Raw genomic sequence first — 14,906 nt, forward strand, 5'->3', positions numbered from 1 at the left:
ACTCGTAAGTACTTTTGGCCACCTGGCTTTCGACTACGTGTGCTGCAATGCTGTGGCTGTAGTTGTGGTGGCGGACTCACTACTTCAATCGGTACTGTCGTGCTATTCTCTTCACTTAGCACTGTAGACGACATGGCAGGTGGGACATTTAAACCAATAATTAATCTGTGAGTTTTATTCGAATTGATTCATGCGTTCAGGAGTTATCGCGAGACACACAGACACACACAAACATATACCCACATACAGGGTGTCCATAAAGTCTGGGCAAATAGGGAATTCTAGTAATTTGTTTTTATTTTTCCAGATTGAATGATGACTGACTAAAGAAGAACGAGTCGAGTTGGTACTCTTAAGTGGACGAAAAGGATGATCGTATCGCAAAATTGCGCAAGAATTTAACCTTCGACACCCTCATTGTCAACCTATTTGTTTTACTGCCGTCGGGAAATTAATCACCAAGATTAAAGAAACAGGCAGTATGTTGGACAAAGCCCGTTCCGTGCTAGGACCTTTCTTTTTTGATGAACATATAACTAGTGAGACTTATCTAAACATGATGAAAACAAACTGATGCCTCAAATTGAGCGTTTGAGTGAGGGACTTCCAGACTGGTTTCAGCAGGATGGGGCCCCTGCCGATTTTGCTGCAACTGTTAGAGATTGGTTGAATGACAATTTTCCTCACTGGATTGGGAGAAGAGGTCATGTGAAGTGGTCCCCTCGTTCGCCAGGCCTTTCTCCACTTGTTTTCTTTTTCTGAGATATGCTGAAAGAGAAAGTTTATTCGATGAAGATTAGAAATTTAAATCACCTGACAGAACGCATTACCAGTCGGTGTGCTGAAATCGACGGCAATTCAGACCTATTCCATCAACTTCACCTTAATCTTGTAAAGCACATCAAATTATGCATTGAACAGCACGGAAATAATGTAGAAAATATTATTCTTTAACATTAAATTAACTAAATTTTGCTTTTCCCCATGTATCCAGACTTTATGGACACCCTGTAGACAGACAACACAAATGCCAAACCTTTCAACTAGGAGACTTCCCTGATGCTCGGTCTAAAACAATGTCAGGTCTATTGTAACTTACAATTCAGTTATTCTTCATGACTTCTAGTTCACATACCTATGAACCTATTTGGGAATATTCCATATTAGGATCCTGCTGGTATTCCATATTAGGAAAATCGCCATTTTGGATAGTTATCTTCCTACACACGCTTACATGATTCTCTGTGTACTGAATCTTTATGCCCTTATGTTACACTATATATGTAATCTAAATATCACAAACTCAACAATAATATATGCCTCTTTGCGTATATTCAGCAGCCTGGAAATGTTCGTCCGAAAAACTCAAGTTCTTCAAAAAACTATTCTGCAACGAAAGGAAATGTTATGTTATTGTTCGGCAGCAAACCACTCATGCGCAGACTGAGGGTGTCACTGTGTACAAGTTTACGTAAAGTCTATTCGGTGGCAGCACATAGCAGACAAAATAGACTGGTATTTCATATTAGGAACGTATTCCATATATGGCGCACCCACCCTATATATATATATATATATATATATATATATATATATATATATATATATAAAATTGTGTGTGTGTGTAAATTCCGTGCTAAGTGCCAAATTGTTGAGAAAAAGGCCAGATTTTACTTCAGAGCTGGTGGCAGATAGGCCCACGCGCATTCTTCTGGCGATTATTTGAACTACTTCCACAGTGAATACTAGATAGTCCAATTTTAACTTAGCAGTGTTAGGCACATAGGCCACATCTTGCCATTAAACCGAACTTTTCTATTTTAGGCACTTAGCAAGCTTTTATAATCAATCTACCTACATAAAGTGTATACCTGTCTGGTTCTCGTCTAGAGACGCGAATTGCACTGCGTGACAATGTCGCAGATAATTAACCACAGAGAATGTCTACAAATCTATCAAATAGTTACATAAATTCTTTCGAGATGGAAAGTTAAAGTCGATATACGTTGACACTTATTAGCATAACAATCGATATATCTGTTTGATGGATTTATAGGGCAATGCTAATGGTTTCAAGTTAGTCTGCGACATTGCCACAGGGAAATTTTGATTCCCTATAGCGGCTGAGGGACACCTGGAGACTATGCCATTATATAGGATTTTCGCTTTATTTTGACCTGAAAAATAACGCTCTGTTGTTCGTGGGCTCCATTTTTAGAACACCCGATATATATATATATATATATATATATATATATATATATATATATATATATATATATATATATATTGACCAAATAAAAGCGTTAAACAGTAGAAAATAATAAAAGCACCAGAAAGCAGAAAAACTAGTAAAACTGTTAAAAGCAAGAAGTAATTCACTACTACTATCCCTACAAAAATCAGTTGAGAATGCTCCAAGACCATTGCCAGAACGAACTTAAAAATAATAGAGAGATGGAGCGAGAAGGATAACAGTAATTATTCCTACATGTAAATCACCTTGTTCTGTTTCTCGCCAAAATGCGCAAAATATCTCTCTATGACTTACGGTTCCCCAGATATAGTTCCTTAAATCTCCCGAAATTCGAAATTTTGGGGCCAATATCTGGGAAATCGTGGCCAGTTAGCCAGTAGCAAATTGATCTGTGGCCACCGGTTACTATTGGTACCAAAATGTTCACCATCCTCTTAGATGTTGATCAATACCAATATGATCTGTCTGTGACTTACCGTTCCCGAAATGTGGCTGCTTAAATTCTCGAAATTGGAACTATTTTTCGGCCAATATCACGGTAACGGTAAGAGTGACCCGAAAAGTTTAATCACTTTCTCAGATAGTTTTTGATGTTCTATTGAAAGCAGGGTTCAAAATTGAAAAAGTCGCAAACAACAGACAGACAGACACACAGACATAGAGAATTCAGTAACGAACTTTATAAGTTCGTTGAAAATAAAAGTATGTGTCAAGCCAAACAAATGAACACCTAATATAAAATTAGTTTCGATGATAAATTTATGAAGCAGTAATTTGTTTGGCTTGCAGAGATTTCGAATTTTGATTGATTTCAAACACTTTCAGTGTTAGTAACGATATTAGAGTAGAGATGGAATATATTCTTGAGACGTTTAACTAATTACAGGAAACAGCTTCTCGCTATCTATTACGGCATTTGTTCTATGGTGAGCGATGTTAAAACCAGAAGTGATTGATTTCTGTCACTTCCGGTTTGAATAGATGGTTAGGAAAGAAGATATAAGTACCTATTGTTAAACGATAAATCGATTCCAAGAAACTGCTTCTCGCTATCTGTTATCAGTTTCGTTCTACGTAGATCAATATTGAAACCAGAAATAGTTGTGGATTTCAACCACTTCCGTCATTAGTAGGGAGTTAAGGATGAGGACATAATATATTTTTGGGACGCTATATTGATTGAAGAAAATTAGATCTATCTATTATCGATTTTCTTCTACAGCGACCAACGTTTAAAAAATCCGGAAATGATTAACTTCTACCACTTCCGGTTTGAGTATCGGGTCCAAAACTCGATACCTAACTTTCGACTATATATTCTAACCAAATTTGGTGCCGATTGCTGAAATGATTCTCGAGATTTTTGTCTCTTGGGCGGACACATGGCCCCGATACTAACATTGTTAGCCTTTGAAGAGTTTCATAGTCTAGTTCTGGATATTACTGTTAGAATCTTATGAAGTTTACGTGGGAGCATAAGGAAAGAATACTCTTTGAAACAAAGAATAAAAATCAAAGCCGGTGCACCTTTATCGAAGTTATGAATGATCAAACACAAAATTCATAACGAACACTGTCAGCCATTGAGGGGTTTCATAATCTACTTCCGAAGACTAGGTATATTGTTAGATTTTGACAACAAGCAAAGAATACTCCCGTGAACAGGTTCCATCCTGATTCTTATTCATCTATTCAAACCAGACGTTATAGAAAGCAATGACTTCCTATTTTAACATTGATCGCCACAAAGGAGTGGATCGCCAGTTTTTCTGACTGGAGTTTAGGGCCTATATATATTTTACTTCTGGATTATCAAGTACAGGATAGATGTCATGGTTATATTACACTAGTGAAAACAGTTTAGTGTCAATATCAGCAGAAACCATGTGGTATGGAAGATCGTGAAACAATGACTTTTTTTTAATGTTAAGAGAACAAAAAAAAAAAAAAAAAAAAGTTTTGTGAAAACATTTACAAGTAAAAAACGTGCACGTTTTGTGCTTTCTATATGCTCTCTGACACACACTATTCGACCTCTGCCAGTAGTCGAAAACTGTGTGGTACTCCATTTCTGCCGCATGGCATCGGCATGCGCTATTGGCTAATATACACATTTTAAGAATATCACTATTATTGTTATTGTTATAGATTCACTATGATGCCAATTGGCATCAAAATGCATTTTAGGATTAAGACGAGATTCAAACCATCATAATGTTTTCAACGCTATCCCAGCGGGAATCAAACCCGGGAGTCCGTGCACCAACGACGCATACGCTAGTTATTAGACTAGCGAGAAAAGCTTCAAAATTCTCCTTTCCCAATCCGTACCAGTTTGCTCTCAGTCATGACAACTAGTAAATAATCAATATTTCGTACACATTCAAATATTGAATGCATCATTCATTTGAAGCTTTTATTTTATGTATTCAATGACCTGGTGTCCCTCCAACATAAGATTAGAAAGCAATTTGACAAATGCGTGAGATCGCAATGTGTTAACTGACACATGTAATCACACTAACTGGACCATCAACAACTCTAATTGTTCCTCTGATTTAGAATGATTTGCACCACCATCAAAAGCTGAATTAGTTTACTAAGCCATTCCTCTGGAAATACCAAACGTGTACATTAAACAACACTTTCTTTATGTATCCTAATTTTTCTAACAACTTTCGATCCGCAATCGCATTATTCCGCAGGTCACAAATGTATTATTCTTTGTTTAATACAGTACAAAACGTTACATTTGCGTTTGTTTTGAATGTAAAAAAATATTCGCAAATAATGCACACGCACGTATGAAGTCAGGATTACCAAAGTACTCTTTTCCCCGGACATATTATCCTTTTTCCTTCCTGGGAAACGCGCTTGGGTAGCTTTATAATATAGTAATAAAATGTCCAAGTTCTATTAAAAAAAATAATCAGAAGATTACTTATTGCAAGTAAACTCGTAAATTAACCTGTGCAAGTGTAGAACATAATTAGACGCGTATTTAAATTACTAATGGACTTCTTGTGTTTTGAGGTTGGTACTCCTGATGACGTCGCTTGTTTTATCTTTTCATTTTCATATTGTTCGCATTGAGGATTTGTCATGTTGAGGGATAAATCACCATGGCACAGAATATTTCTCGTACAGAGGGATTGATGGATTATACAGGGTGTCCAATATACAAAGCAACCCGGAGTTTGGGATAGTAAAACTTTTGAACCTGAAGTGATACACAAATAATGGCTATACCAAAATGAAGCCTTGTTTATCCATATATTTGTAAACTAGGAAGCAACGATTGAAGTACACTAGGAACCACAAAGTGTTGCCAAATGTAACCAGAGATGTAAATCAATTTTTTTTTTTTTTTTTTTTTTTTTTTGCAAAACGCAAATTGACTCATAACTCATACGTATAGATGTTCTGTCGTTAATTTTCAGTTTGTTTAGTTGGAGTAGCTTGGAAACTATGGAGCAGAAAAAAGAATTTTTCATTTCCACCGACAACTAATCGGATGAGGCCTCTGTAAGGGGGAACTAGGGAAATCGTAGTTTTCATAAATTAACACTCTGAATTGGCAACCCTGCTGATGTTTCAGTGCATCAAAAGGTGTGTTAAGGATCTGTCTACATTATGCAATTCCTGAAAACAATGAAAAACAAACTTTGAAATTATTATGATAAAACGTTTACTTACATGCACCCGGCAACACTGCTACTATCAGAAATGAGTTACCAGCTCAGCTCTACAGTGGATGCTGGGAGTGTCTCCTGTTTTGATTCATACCCTGGTTCACACGTTTCACCAGGTTCGCAGCAACTTTACGAAGATTAGACGTGTTAATGTTTCAATGGCACTGCGAATGTTCGTTTCCAGGTCTTGAATAGTTCAAGAATTGTTCTTGTATACCTCTTGCTTTAAATAGACCAATAGAAATGAATAGCAGTGTTGCCGAGTGCATGTAAGTAAAAATTTTATCATGATAATTTCAAAATTTTTTTTTCATTGTTTTCAGGAATTGCATAATGTAGACAGATCCTTAACACACCTTTTGATGCACTGAAACATCAGCAGGGTTGCCAATTCAGAGTGTTAATTTATGAAAACTGCGATTTCCCTAGTTTCCTCTTACAGAGGCCTCATCTGATTAGTTATCGGTGGAAATGAAAAATTCTTTTTTCTGCTCCATAGTTTCCAAGCTACTCCAACTAAACAAACTGAAAATTAACGACAGAACATCCATACGTATGAGTTATGAGTTAATTTACATGTTTTGCAAAAAAAAAAAAAAAAAAAAAAAAAGATTTACACCTTCGGTTACATCTAGCAACACTGTGTGGTTCCTAGTGTACTTCAATCGTTTCTTCCTAGTTTAAAAAATATATGCATGAAGAAGGCTTCATTTTAGTATAACCATTATTTGTGTATTGTCCGTTCACTGTAGCTTGGCGCTGTGTTTTGACACAAAACCTGGCCAGCGAATCTTAGCAGTCCTTCCCCTACTTTCCCCTTATAGCAGTTGTAACAGTGGAACTAACTCATCAATTTTAGCACTAGTAGGGTTTGGTATTTGCAAGTTGCGTAAATTTCGAAAGAGTTTACTTGTTCTCTAATCAGGACCGTAACTTGTGTGGGACAGGGGAGGGGCAACTTCCCCCCAGGGAGGTTCCCCGCCGTTCGAAGGGGCCCATTTGGAGACGAAATTTTCTTAATCCATATACAATACGAACATGAAATTATAAAAGAAGCATTAAAGAGTTTCACTACATTACATAAAGCAGCGCACAAAAGGTAAATAAAACAAAAGTGAGCCTTGTGCCCACTTCAGTAAGAAACGTCTATTATTAGGGGCCCTAGAAATAACATATATTCGTATGGCTTTGAGATTTGTCAATGTTGTCCCCTTAATTAATTTGTCATGTATGGAATGGGCCCAAGGGCGTAAGTAACGGCCCCGCAGACCTTGCCGTGAGGGAGGGCCGACAGGCTCCGGGGGGCATAAATAGTAAGCAAAAGGTAGAAAGAGGGGGGCCAAGAATGAGAAAAACAACTTTTTCTAGGAGGCCCAAATACACATATTAATGCTTGCCCCCCAGAAAAAAATATAAGTTACGGCGCTGTCTCTAATGTGAATTTATTGGTACACTTCTGCTAATAGTTGACTATATCAGGTTGGTCTCTTTAAGCCTTGGGCCGTGGAGAGAAACAATATTACAGGAGGATAGTATTCATATTTTAAGAATGTGGGGAAAGGAGAGCAAGGATGAGAAAGATGAGAAGAAAGAAAGAAAGAGAATGAAAGAAACACTTCTACATTTACTTCTGTTCGGGCCATTCTGCCCTCTGTTTATTTCATAAAATTAAGAAGAAAAGGGAGACTTATGTTTTTTCAGTGTTTGAGCCTATTGTCAACATTTCCAAAACTTGGAACAAAATATATGTTTTATGTAGTGTCAGTTTTGCTGTAGAGATGTCTCTGCAGGTCAATATGGTTTCTATTTGTAGTATCTTACTCTGGCGGTCTCTTGTCTTTCTTTTCAAAAATACCGTTAGGCCGCCTCCCGCATGTTTTTGTCAGTGTTGTGTTGTGCCTTCCTGCAAAAGCCTCGTGTGCGGGATCTTCAGTGTTTGTGTGTAGTATTTGCTTATTCTAATACTTATTAATTCCAGAAACTATACAAATTTATACAGTCCACAAGTCCAAATGCAAAATAAATTGTTGTTGTTTTCAGTAACCCATTATCTGTTTAATTAAATGCGCAAAACAATAAACTATTGTTTGGTCGGCGTATACATGGTCCTCCGAACCGGATTACTAGTGCCTATGTGAACTGTTGCTGTGAACAATATTAGACTAGTGATTGAGTGTTTTTTTCTCACGAACATAGTGCAGTGTTTTAGAGATGGAGCCGCTAAAAATTAAGAAAAGAACATTAAAGTCAAAAATTACGCGCGAAGAAAAAGCCATCACAGAGTTGGACGCTACCGCAGCGGCAGCCATCTTGGTGCATCAGGCGAAGGTCAGTGAACTCCAGCAGGAGTGTTCAAAGCTGCTGGATGATATTTCGGCGGTGGCAGGAGACGAGGAGTTCGAGAAAGAAGAAGAAGAGTTAGCGGAAATGGACAAGAGAATAGTGCAGATGTGTGTTCAATTGATGGATTTCCAATTGGAGGGAAGTAAAGGAGCTCAGCCTTCGTCTTCGTCTGAAAGGCAACCTGCTAGTGACGTAAGACTACCGCAGTTTCAGTTGCCAGTGTTTTCGGGAAACCTCCATGAGTGGTTATCGTTTCACGATTTATTTGTGGCTTCAGTACACAATAACAAAAATCTCTCAGGTGCTCAAAAGTTGCAGTACCTCAAAACATCCTTGAAAGGGGAACCAGCACAACTCCTTCAAGCGATGCAAACCACGGACAGCAACTACAAAGAGGCGTGGGACATTTTAAATGCACGGTATCACAATAAGAGGGAAATAGTGAACGCGACAATTAAACGCTTAGTGACGCAACCCGTAATACAACAAGAATCGCCAGCCGCCCTACGCAAGTTAATTGATACCACAATGGAGTGCACGCGGTCCCTCAAGGTGCTCGAGCAACCAGTCGAACACTGGGATGTTATCTTAGTTTATCATATCGCGGATAAACTGGACAGTGAAAGTCGTAGACAGTGGGAACTTTCTCTGAAAACAAATGAACAGCCATCATTTGAGCAGCTCGCAGAGTTCCTCGATAACAGAGCCCGCGCGCTCGCAGTGTCTGCCGGCGGGAAAACACGCGTCGCCGGAAGTAGTGAACAAGTGAAGAATCGCGACAAAAAACAAACTTCCTCCCATGTTACCACCAGTGAACGTGGTCAAACATTATGTGACGTATGCAGTGCAATCCACCCCCTCTACAAATGTGCTGAGTTCACAAAACTCAAAGTGTCTGATCGTGTCACCCTAGTGAAAGAGAAAAAACTGTGTTTTAATTGTCTTCGGAAATCGTGTAGAAAGGATACGTGCGCGTCTAGTACGTGTCGCAAGTGCGCTAAAAAACATCATACTCTCTTGCACTACGAGAGAGCTGAGTTACCAGTGCGTGAATCAAATATCACGGCCCATGTTGCAGCGGACGCAAGTGTACCACAGGTGTTATTATGTACTGCCATCGTGAAAGTAAGAGGAAATCATGATGTGTATTACCCCTTCAGAGCAATGCTAGATTGCGCGAGTGAATCTAGTTTTGTCACCGAGAACTGTGTACAAAAACTGGGTCTCAAGAAAAAGAAATCCAGTATTGTGATTTCCGGGATTACAGGAGCAGGAGTGACGACAGCAAGTGCAATGGTGGACTTAGAGTTTCAGTCATTCGGGGGAACAAGTGAAACTTTTGAAACTCGTGCTGTGGTAGTTCAGAAAGTGACATCTGATCTACCCAAACAAAAGTGTCCTAGTGCTACAAACTGGTCTCATTTAGAGGGCCTAAGATTAGCAGATCCCACTTTCAACGTAGTGGGCCCCATTGACATTCTGTTGGGAGCGGACGTGTTTCCATCACTTATGTTGAGCGGGAAGTGTATGGGGCCACCCGGGACGCCTGTCGCATTAGAAACTAGTCTCGGCTGGGTGCTATCTGGCAATATAGGTCCTTCAAGTGGGAAGCTAACGGTGACGTCACATCGAGTTTCCTGCGAGATCGATGAAGCTCTTCGCCAGTTTTGGGAGTTAGAAGAGCTCCCACTTACAAAACACATGTCAAAAGAAGAAAGGAGCTGTGAAGAACACTTCGTAGCTACACACCACCGTGACGAGCACGGAAGTTATGTGGTGAGACTACCCTTCAGGGGTAACACAGCCCCATTAGGCAGATCACGAGAAATTGCAGTGAAGAGGCTATTAAATACCGAACGGAAGTTAGCTAAACAACCCTCCCTGCAGCAACAATATCGCGACTTCATGAGGGAATATATTCAGTTAGGGCATATGGAACTCATTCCCCCAAGCGAGAGAAACATTCCAGCTGAAGCTAGTTGTTACCTACCACATCATGCGGTTTTGAAGCCCACCAGCTCCACTACGAAGGTGTGAGTGGTCTTCGATGGGAGTGCAAGAACAACTTCGGGTGTATCTCTGAATCAGAAGCTCATGGTGGGGCCAAAATTGCAGGACGATATTTTCCCGATTCTTGTTCGTTTTCGTGAGCATCGTGTTCCCTTATGTGCGGATATTGCAAAAATGTACCGGGCAGTGTTAGTGCACAAGGACGACGTCGACTTCCAAAGAATTGTGTGGAGAGATTCTCCAAGTGCACCAATCGAAGACTACCGTTTGTTAACAGTGACGTACGGTACTGCATCTGCTAGCTTCTTGGCAACCAGATGCTTGCTCCAGGTAGTTGAAGAAGAAGGGGAGAAGTATCCTTTAGCAGCGAAGGCGGTGAGAAGAGATTTTTTCATGGATGACTGCCTCGGAGGTGCAGCTAGTGTGAGCGAAGCAATTGAGCTACAACAACAGCTGATTCAACTTTTACGAGAAGGAGGCTTCGAACTTCGAAAGTGGCTATCTAGCGAACCGGAAGTGCTCCAGGCTGTTCCTCCCCATATGCGTGAAATTGACCTACAATTCAACTTTGACACCGATAACAACATCAAGACCCTCGGAGTACAGTGGTCACCTGTTAGCGACGAGTTTGGGTTCAACGTAGTGCCTCCCTCTCCCGCAGCAGTGTGGACAAAACGAAAAGTGTTGTCAGAGATCGCCAAGATTTTTGATCCCCTTGGCCTCCTCTCCCCAGTAACCGTCAGGGCCAAGATGATGTTACAATCATTGTGGAAGGAAAGCCTCGGTTGGGACGACCCCCTCCCCTTTGAAACAAGTGCAGCCTGGCGAGAGTACTGCGATGAGTTGTTTGTGCTCCGTGAAGTGAAGGTCGAACGATGCATTGTGCCCTCTGACGCCGTCAGCTGTCAATTAATAGGCTTCTCTGATGCTAGTGAGCGAGCCTATTCTGCAGCCGCCTATTTACGAGCAGAGCGTCTTAACGGTCATGTCGACGTGAGACTTATCGCTGCAAAAACCAAAGTTGCTCCCATCAAAACAGTTTCCCTACCCCGATTGGAACTGTGCGCCGCATTGTTGCTGGCCAAATTGTTAAAAACAGTTGCGAGTGCCATCAGTGTAAACCTCCAGGATACAAGGGCTTTCACTGACTCTACTGTTGTGTTGGCCTGGTTAGCCCAGTCACCTGATAAGTGGAAAACTTTCGTTTCAAATCGGGTAGCGAAAATACAAGAAATTTTGCCTTCGTCACAATGGTCGCATACCAAGAGTGAAGATAATGCAGCTGATTGTGCGTCAAGGGGGGTAAAGCCCAGCGAGCTCTTAGAACATCCCCTGTGGTGGAGCGGTCCAGAGTGGTTGCGCGAAGCAATGTTGCCAGAGCCTCCATATCCTCTCGCTGACTTTACTACAGAAGTGGAAGAAAAGAAAAAATGTATCACCGTTATGTGTGTGCAGTCTGAAAATGACATCGTGAACCGTTTCTCCTCCCTAGTAAGATTGAAGCGTGTAGTGGGTTGGTGTCGCAGGTTTGTTTACAACTGCAGGAATCCGGTGCAGAAACGCCAGGGGGCACTTACATCTGAAGAAATGGAAGAGAGCCTGTTGTGCTTGGTAAAGGAGGTGCAGAAAAGAGAATTCCACACTGAAATCAAGTGCTTAGTGGATGAAGAGCCCATTCCCAATAAGAGTAATATTTTATGCTTGTCTCCCTTCATTGACGAAAATGGCATCTTGCGTGTGGGGGGGAGATTACAAAACGCCGACATTTCTGTGGATAGAAAGCATCCCGTGCTGTTGCCCAATAAGCATAAATTAACTGAACTTCTGATCAATCACGAGCATGTAAACACTTTCCACGGTGGCCCTCAATTAGTGTTATCTACGCTACGGCAACATTTCTGGATTGTGGGTGCGAGAAATCTAGTGAGGAAGATAATCCGGAAGTGTGTAAAATGTTGTCGGTTTGAAGGAAGAACAGAGACGCAACTAATGGGTTCCCTGCCCCCCTCTCGCGTAAACCCAAGCCGATGCTTTTCCCACACAGGTGTGGATTATGCAGGGCCGGTGCTACTCAAAGCCAGCCGGGGGCGCAGCCGTTTGAGGTTTAAAGCATACATCTGTCTTTTTGTGTGTTTTTCCACTAAGGCTATACATCTAGAATTAGTAGCGGATGCAAGCACTACTTCCTTTCTCGCTGCCCTAAGGCGTTTTGTGGCTCGTCGGGGCGTACCTAGTGACATCTACAGTGATTGTGGGCGGAACTTTGTAGGAGCTAGCAAAGAGCTAAAGGAATTGTTAAGAGTGAGTGTTCACACGGCCAAAAATGAAGAAACTGCTGCCTACCTCAGCAAACAAGGAATATCTTGGCATTTTAACCCCCCGTCCGCACCTCATTTTGGTGGGATTTGGGAAGCAAATATACGTAGAGTAAAACATCATTTCAAGCGCATCGTGGGAGAGGTGGCGTTGAGCTTTGAGGAAATGTATACCACGCTAGTTCAAATTGAAGCAATTCTGAACTCCCGCCCCCTCACTCCTCTCTCGAATGACCCCAACGATCTGGACGCTCTGACACCAGCTCATTTCCTTGTGGGAGAATCATTACTTTCTATCCCGGATAAGGATTTCACTTCATCCCAGCTCTCTCATCTGAAAAGGTGGCAATTGGTGCAGCAGTTGTCGCAGCATTTTTGGCGCCGTTGGTCCCAAGAATATTTGTGCAGTCTCCAGTCAAGAACGAAGTGGCGGAAAAACCGAGACAATATCAAGATTGGTGACATGGTTATTTTGAGGGAATCCCATCTGCCTCCCCAGCAATGGAGATTAGGGCGTGTTCAGTGCATATTTCCTGGAAATGATGGCTTAGTGCGAGCAGCAACTGTAAAAACTGCCTTCGGGGAGTTGAAGCGCCCCATCGCGAAGCTGGTTGTATTGCCTTTCAACCCTTCAAAGTAAAGTGAAGTCATGTGAAACGCCAGCACCTCGCTGTTCAAGCATGTCATATCATTGCATATGAATGACATATATTTTTGTCGTGTGTTTGTTTGTTTTAGAATTATTACGCATTATTATTATTATTTCGTTTTTAGTGTATTTCCTGTGTGAATCTCAATCATTCATTGTGTGCGTGTGTTATTTGAAACTAGAGCGTTTCAAGGTGGGGGCTATGTTCGGGCCATTCTGCCCTCTGTTTATTTCATAAAATTAAGAAGAAAAGGGAGACTTATGTTTTTTCAGTGTTTGAGCCTATTGTCAACATTTCCAAAACTTGGAACAAAATATATGTTTTATGTAGTGTCAGTTTTGCTGTAGAGATGTCTCTGCAGGTCAATATGGTTTCTATTTGTAGTATCTTACTCTGGCGGTCTCTTGTCTTTCTTTTCAAAAATACCGTTAGGCCGCCTCCCGCATGTTTTTGTCAGTGTTGTGTTGTGCCTTCCTGCAAAAGCCTCGTGTGCGGGATCTTCAGTGTTTGTGTGTAGTATTTGCTTATTCTAATACTTATTAATTCCAGAAACTATACAAATTTATACAGTCCACAAGTCCAAATGCAAAATAAATTGTTGTTGTTTTCAGTAACCCATTATCTGTTTAATTAAATGCGCAAAACAATAAACTATTGTTTGGTCGGCGTATACAACTTCATAATGAATTTAAACACACAAAAACGAAAAAGGGATGTCGGAACCCACCACCATAATATTTGTGGAAGTGTTGACAACATAATATTCTGAAGGAATATATTTCCCGCCAATTCTGGGGCCTCGGTGTTTGGCCCAATTCTGGCCTTGCAGCAGTGGCGGATCCAGGGGGGCGATCATGGCGATTGCCCCCCAGGAAAGGAACCTTTCTCATTTTATATATTTAAATAAAACCCAATCCCAGAGTTTGGAGCTCTTAAAAATAGCTCTAAGTAGCAGTATTAAAACCCACCGCCCTCAAGAAGTCCGTCCTGGATCCGCCCCTGCCTTACAGAAGCTACTATCTAGTCATTCACCTCGTGGGACTGAGGAAAACCTTAATAAGGAATACCGGCCAGAGCCGCGTTCATGCCCACGCTCGATCTACCTATTTTAATGTCTTTTTTCGTGTTGCACAGTGTCTGGTAAGAGCACCCAAACAGGGCAAATGTGTACAGCTTTAAAATGTTTAAATGTTAAAATTCGCTTTATACTGTACTTTGAACACTTAATTCAATGTGTATTATATTCTTCTTACAGCAGCATGGTTTATTTCCTAATACTTTAAGTCTATGGTTGTTAGTATTTATAATTATTGCATCATACTAATCCTTCTCAAAGCTCGTTCAATTAGTATGAAATTCTACACTTAGCAGTTTGCAACATTGCAAACCTTCACCAACAGGCAATATGTGGGGAGAATATTTCCACCTATACTCGCATCGAAATTCCCAGCCCTTGTTTACAATCAGTACAATATGTTTCTGTCGCCTTATCATGAAAACAACGCTGTCCAGCGAACCTAACGGTCTTCGCTACCTCTGTTTATTGTTTACAACACAAACTGCCATCTTCCAATATTGCCAGGCGTACAAGGTTTTCGCACACTTTCGAACAAGAACACTTGTACAAAATTGAGTGTGC

At 40.8% G+C, this 14,906-nt stretch overlaps 2 protein-coding genes across 2 annotated transcripts; both read left to right on the plus strand.

Moving 5' to 3' along the window:
- The first annotated feature begins 8,160 nt into the window (after positions 1-8,160).
- Positions 8,161-10,329, plus strand: LOC145680498 (uncharacterized). The gene has a single exon (XM_081751085.1). It carries the CDS (start codon positions 8,161-8,163, stop codon positions 10,327-10,329), a length of 2,169 nt encoding a protein of 722 aa, XP_081607211.1.
- Positions 10,330-10,476: 147 nt separating this feature from the next.
- Positions 10,477-13,257, plus strand: LOC145680504 (uncharacterized). The gene has a single exon (XM_081751099.1). It carries the CDS (start codon positions 10,477-10,479, stop codon positions 13,255-13,257), a length of 2,781 nt encoding a protein of 926 aa, XP_081607225.1.
- Positions 13,258-14,906: the final 1,649 nt, after the last annotated feature.

This window comes from Thermobia domestica, chromosome 1, assembly GCF_964235325.1.
Source record: "Thermobia domestica chromosome 1, izTheDome1.hap1.1, whole genome shotgun sequence".
Taxonomy (NCBI): Eukaryota; Metazoa; Arthropoda; class Insecta; order Zygentoma; family Lepismatidae; genus Thermobia; species Thermobia domestica.